The following is a 6,466-nucleotide window of genomic DNA, read 5'->3' as shown; positions in this document are numbered from 1 at the left end:
ATGAGACTTTTGACTGCCTTCCTCCTCATTGCTGGCGCCAAGTTGCTAACCCGTCTGCTTCCAAAAGGAAGACCGTGAAAATTACTCTCCCTGCGGAAGAGAGTTTAGGGACCAGAATGGGTATTTCCCTTAAATGTAAGCTACATATGTTTTTTACACCATCCTTGAAATCATGAAATAGGTCAGTGCATCCAGTTTTTTGATGTTACTTTTGTGTCAAAAAGTAGGGGGACCTATGTGAACTATGTTTTGTACATATGGAATAACTTCCTATTTTCTTCTTCTTGCTTTCCATAGCACGCGTTTTTTTTCTTATACTAGTTTAACCTTAGTTTCCTGTTCAAAACATATGCAGAACAGACTAAACATAACGAAAACTGTTCGCAAGTTTTCAATTGATCGGAATTTAGTACCTACTGGATCTGAGTTCCATGCTGGACCTATACCCACTGTCAACAAACACGGAGATGATGTTGAAGAATACCATGGTGATGGTTCAGTTGCCTTGTCCTCTCGCAATTTTGATAGCTATTCTCACCAGTAAGTATTCAAGTATCTTGTGTAATAGTGAAACCTATTGTCAAAGATATTTTACGCACCAGCATCTAACTGCTAGACATTCATGTGGATATTTAATTATTTAATTTATACTCCTTGTTTCTCTATAGGCTATAAGTTCTAATTACTTTCGCCGGGTTCAGTGTTGTATGCCAATTATATTCTGTTCTTGATTTTTATTTAGCATTTAGCTCTGTCCTATTCTTTGCCGGAGTTCCCTTATTGTTGAGGTTGATATTTATCATAAATTATATATATTCCTTTCCAGGTACCCTGTTTTGGTTGTCAACTTTTATGCCCCCTGGTGTTATTGGAGCAATCGTCTGGTTAGATTTTTTTTCTTTGTGTTCCCTTTCACTTAGTGTATATGGAGAAGTTAAATTGGTTCTGATCAATCAATAATCCTTCAGAAACCTTCATGGGAAAAGGCTGCGCAAATAATAAGGGAGAGGTATATGCTTTTGCTCTTTTTTGTCCCGAACGTGGCTTGGGGATTCATGATTTTATGCTTTAGATTACCATCCTGATTTTATTTGTTATATTCAGATATGACCCTGAAATGGATGGCAGAATTCTTCTCGGGAAAGTTGACTGCACTGAGGAAGTTGAACTGTGTAAGAGGTATGTACTAATTAATTATCAAATTAGAGATCGATAAACGAATAAGTGGGGTTGATTATATACTTTTAATTCAATGCGTTTTCTCTTTCGTCCAAAATTGTACTTTCTTCTTATTTTAACCTTTCTATTTATGTATTAATAGACTGACATCACATGAATATGCTACTCTCTCTGTAAAGAAATATAGGAGTGTTAAACACTTATATTGTTGTAATAGACTGACATCACATGAATCCAAAATCCTCGTTTGTCTTCTACCATGAAATTTGATTAATTTTGTTGTAAATATCTGTTGAAGTTATATGATGATCCCACGGTCTTGTCATGATTTAGTGTGTCCTTGCATGCTGCTCTTGCGGGTGCTATTCCTTCCTTCTGGAACTATTTGATTAAGAATGAGTTTGAAGCACCCGCAAAAAAAGAAAAAGAAAAAAGAATGAGCTTGAAGCATTTCCCTATCTTCCATATTGCATACTGAATAAACAGTGGCAGGATTGTCTATTTTCATTCCCATTGGCTTTCTGTTTGGCACCAGTAAAGTAACTAAAATATTTCAGTTCTGCATATTTAGCGACCCCCCCCCCTCCCCACCCCAACCCTGTCTCCTAGTTTCACATATTGGCATTCGTATGCTTCTTAGTCAAAATGCTGATATGCTATATCTTCATCTCTTTATTTAATTAAATGCAGGCACCATATACAAGGTTACCCATCAATTCGCATTTTTCATAAAGGGAGTGATATGAAGTAAGCACAGTAAACCTTACATTATATCACACTGAAACTGTAAACCTCATTCTGCCAATGCTTCCCGTTAATTTTGCCCTCAAGGTCAGTAAATAACCAAATCAACTTCTGTACAGGGAGAATCAGGGTCACCATGATCATGACTCATACTATGGGGAACGTGATACCGAAAGTTTAGTCGCGGTATGTTATGAATCACATGGTTTCCAATTGTTGTTCTTATGTCAGTACGATTGTATCACATTGGTTATCTTTACTGCCGCACAATATCCTAAACCTTAGCCTACCCGAGAAATTGTAATGAACTTCTTGAGGGTGAACTAAAGGCTAATTCTTTGCTTGTTAATATATGGTATTTATGGTCTCATAGGCTGTTCTGTACTGGATTCTTGATATAAGTTTTGAATCTTAGGCAATGGAAACATATGTTGCAAATATTCCAAAAGAGGCCCATGTGCTTGCTTTGGAAGACAAGTCCAACAAGACTGTTGATCCTGCAAAGCGTCCTGCTCCAATGACCGGTGGCTGCAGAATAGAAGGTTTTGTGCGGGTCAAAAAGGTAAATGAACTTCTGAGCTAACATTCATACTGCTAGCTTCTGTAGTGTTGGCGAGGTAAGCGCCTGTAGTACTAATACTTGCTGCATGGAGAAAGGATTCTTTTTTGGGATGTTTGATTACTTTCTTCTCTTCACCAGGTTCCTGGCAGTGTTGTAATATCAGCTCGATCTGGTTCACACTCGTTTGATCCATCTCAGATAAATGTTTCCCACTACGTCACAACATTCTCATTTGGCAAAAGGCTCTCATCAAAGATGTTCAATGAACTGAAAAGACTATTTCCCTATGTTGGCGGACACCATGATAGATTAGCTGGTCAGTCTTACATCGTTAAGCATGGTGATGTCAATGCAAATGTTACTGTAAGTCCCTAAAATTTGCCTACTTCTCTTTTGAAGTTTGCAATGCATGTAAGTTTTTTTCCATTGTTTATTAGGAAATAACATGGCATTTGTTTAAACTATGTCATTCTAGATTGAGCATTACCTACAAATTGTAAAGACTGAGCTGGTTACGCTGAGATACGCAAAGGAGTTGAAAGTGCTTGAAGAATATGAATACACAGCACACAGCAGCTTGGTGCACAGCTTCTATGTCCCTGTTGTGAAATTCCATTTTGAGCCTTCTCCCATGCAGGTAGGTATCTAGGTATTTTATATACTTGTTACTCGGTTTACTAACATATCGAACAGTCCATCTAAACTGATTCTCATTTATCATCAGGTCCTGGTGACTGAACTTCCAAAATCGTTCTCCCACTTCATCACAAACGTCTGTGCTATTATTGGTGGAGTTTTCACGGTGGGAACATCTCCTTGTTTATATTTTCATACTTCCTAGAGCATCGAGTATACATGGCTGATGTTTGAACCTGTGAATTCTAGGTGGCCGGCATACTTGACTCCATCTTGCACAACACGCTAAGGTTGGTGAAGAAGGTTGAGCTAGGGAAGGACATTTGAACGATAGTGGATCCTCAGAAGCGCTCGATTCCTTGCGGTTGCCCTAGTTAGTAATTATTTTTGTACTGTTAGCAATTCTTAATCTATTAATTAACATATACAGCGGGACGGGGTTGGTTTGAATGATGTGGTCATGATATAACTGGGTACTTCACTGTTCCGCTAAGTAAATGGGAATAAAGAGACGCTGGATCCTTATAGCTTTATCCTGATCTTGTGACCAGTCCAATTCCAATTTCAGCTCTAGAAAACTTAAAATATCGCTGTAATGTGCTGGCGTTGCATGTGATTTTCTTGTACTCGTTCGGATGTCTGAAATTCTCTGTATCGGTACCAGTCTCTAGTTATTCACTGCATGGCCGGAACTTGAAAAATGTTCCAATATGGTCCTCGAATACGAAAACACATAACACGTATGGTCCTGCATACAGCACTGTACTCTGTCGCTGTGGTGTTGACATGTACATCCTCGCCTGTTTGATGCACTCCCCTTCGTTTTTTTTTTAATCCCGTCGCACCCTAAGGGCTCATTTGGTAACCGCGGATCCCCCAGGGATCCTGGCCCATTCCCTGGGTGGGAAGCCCGCGCGGAAGATATGACCCGGGCCAATATTTCTGGACATTTGGACGCTCGGAGCCAGAGTTTTTTTCGGCCCGAGCCGCATGATTTCCCCGGGATAGCGCCCCCGCCTCGCGACATCGGGAGAGAATCCCCCGTCTCGCTCGCTCGCGGCGCCTGTCTCTGACCTGCTGATGCGAGGTCGCCGCCTCCCTACATTGCCATACCTCTCCTTTCCTCCTCAATCTCCACCTGCACCATGTACTCACACCTCCGCCTCCATCCTCACCGGCGGCCGCCGCTGCAAACGTACCTACCAGTAGGTGGAGTTCTCTCCTGCCCACAAGCTGCCGACGATGATGACTGGTGGTGCCGTGGTGGTGATGGCCATGAAGACGGGGATGCAGGTCCAAAGGGGGCTCACCGAGAACAAGATCTGGAAAAGAGTTTGGGGATGCGTTCCTCTGATTTGCCACTACTATTCCCATCTTCCCCAAAGGGTCATGTGAATTTTCCACGGGATTTTAGTTTTGCCAGGAGTAATCAACCCTGGCCGCCCTTTCCCTGGAAATATGCACCCTCGCAACCAAATAAGGCCTTCGTCTTCCTGTTTGGCGGTTTGAAGAGGCCGAATATTTTGGAGGCAGCAATATCCTGAAATTCCCAGGCAGATCCGACCATGTGCTCCCCGCGCGCGCGTGGGGAGTGAATTCGTTGGAGGCAGGGTATCATGGTCGCATGTTGCTGGTGACCATCGTCGGAGACCGCACCGATGAGCTGCCGCCCTGCTCGACGTCCTAGAGGAAATTACTTGTCAGGCCGTCGCATGAGGTGGCCACCCTACCGCATGATTTGTGGCTCACCTTCACCGACGGTGCGTTGTGCACACGCGCCATGGAGTCATTGATGCAAGTGTGGTCACTGGCTTGTGGATCCAGTTCTGCTGTTGGTACCATGCAGGCTCGACTACAAGACCAAGGTGAGCTTGGAAGGGCTACCCAACGAGGCGAGGGAGCCGGAGGCAGCCAACGGCGTCCTCAGCTAGCTCGCCAGCGAGCTTATCTACATCATGTCGTCAGAGGACAAGCGTGAGTTGGTGATGGAGGCGTGGCTCCACGATCCGTCTAAAGTCCCCAAGGTTCCGAAATTGGAGGTCCTCGAGCCTAAGGTGCCGAGCTGCCGTCCTCCAATGATAAGTGTGAGTCACTACCCACTCCAGCGTCATCGACATCGAGGACCCACCCTCCTACACAACACACAGTCATCGTCCCGCCAATGTCCGGAAATTTGCCGGACGCATACCTCCCTTCTGAAGGCAAGTGTCATAGCTGGGAGTACGAGTTTGTGTGTTGGTGCAGGAGGGTCGACTACACCGGACCTGGAGGTGACGCTGGCTGCTCAGCAGGCTGAAGAAGTGCTGTGTTCCATTTGTGTGTTGTTTAAGTCCAGTTTAAATTTAGTTGCATTGTGTGTGTGTGCTGTGAACTGCTTTAAATTCAATTTTAAGTGTGTGTGCCTTGTTTGTGACCCAAAGGAGTGGTCTTTTGCAGTGAACAATGTTGTGATGTGTGATTTGAAGAACTGAAATCAGTAACTAAATTTGATCTTAACTAGAATGAATGTTTTTTTCCCGTCAGTTAACTGAATGTTCGGTTCACATATACTATGTATCGACAAATGTACAGTTAACAAGTTGAACACAACAAAGATGACATACAATTTGGCTATACAACAACGAAATCAAGCATGCTTCTATCATACATCAACAAGATCAAATATAATATGTTTTGCTCATACATCAACAACAACAAAGTTCTACTACGTGATCATCAACATAACTTGACCATGCACTTTTTATAACAACTCCATGTTCATGACCATACAAAAGATTACTCTAGCATGCACTACACTTGTTCACAAGATACATCACTATACCAATAGAATACAAAAAGACTAGGTAGCGAACTATTTGAAAATACCAAACATGGATTGTTCGGTGTTTTTTAGACCTTTCATGTGATCGCCAAAATATCTTTTTTGTGGCACGTTTGGCTGCTGCCTGGATGAACTTTAACTCTCTGGCATATTCCCTCTTGGTACCTTTTGCTCATTATGTTTCTTTAAAATTTACTCTGCCTCCTGTTTGTATTTTTCTTCCATGAACTTTTTCTTCGTCCATTCATCAGCTCGTCTATTCTTTAGTTCCTATGCTTATCTATTCTACAGTTCCTGAGGTTGCCTCCTTTTCTTTTCCTCAGCTTGCTGCATGTTCAGTTCCTCAACTTGTTTCTTTTATCCTTCCATTATTGATGCCTTGTTGTGCTGCTCGTATGCTCTTCGGCTTGCTCCTCCCATGCATGTTGTCTGGCTAGATCCTCCATTTGCACATAGTGGTTAAATCCTCTCTGCCTTTCTTCCTCCTCCTGCTGATATATCAAAAATTTAGCTTCTTTTGTTAT

At 42.6% G+C, this 6,466-nt stretch overlaps 1 protein-coding gene across 2 annotated transcripts in view; it reads left to right on the top strand.

The window, feature by feature from the left end:
- LOC119354289 (protein disulfide isomerase-like 5-4) overlaps positions 1-3,654 on the top strand; it is a 7,207-nt gene extending 3,553 nt beyond the window's left edge. For both annotated transcript variants that reach the window (XM_037621008.1, XM_037621007.1), the window contains 11 exons: positions 356-540; positions 827-884; positions 969-1,009; positions 1,105-1,179; positions 1,870-1,926; positions 2,043-2,109; positions 2,339-2,485; positions 2,624-2,848; positions 2,961-3,122; positions 3,210-3,287; positions 3,371-3,654. In XM_037621008.1, the coding sequence (XP_037476905.1) occupies positions 356-540; positions 827-884; positions 969-1,009; positions 1,105-1,179; positions 1,870-1,926; positions 2,043-2,109; positions 2,339-2,485; positions 2,624-2,848; positions 2,961-3,122; positions 3,210-3,287; positions 3,371-3,448 (1,173 nt within the window). In that variant the 3' untranslated portion in view covers positions 3,449-3,654. The remainder of the gene's footprint in view (positions 1-355; positions 541-826; positions 885-968; positions 1,010-1,104; positions 1,180-1,869; positions 1,927-2,042; positions 2,110-2,338; positions 2,486-2,623; positions 2,849-2,960; positions 3,123-3,209; positions 3,288-3,370) is intronic.
- The last annotated feature ends 2,812 nt before the right edge of the window (positions 3,655-6,466 follow it).

Source organism: Triticum dicoccoides, chromosome 2A (assembly GCF_002162155.2).
Source record: "Triticum dicoccoides isolate Atlit2015 ecotype Zavitan chromosome 2A, WEW_v2.0, whole genome shotgun sequence".
Lineage (NCBI taxonomy): Eukaryota > Viridiplantae > Streptophyta > Magnoliopsida > Poales > Poaceae > Triticum > Triticum dicoccoides.
This window is presented reverse-complemented; position numbering and strand designations above follow the sequence as displayed.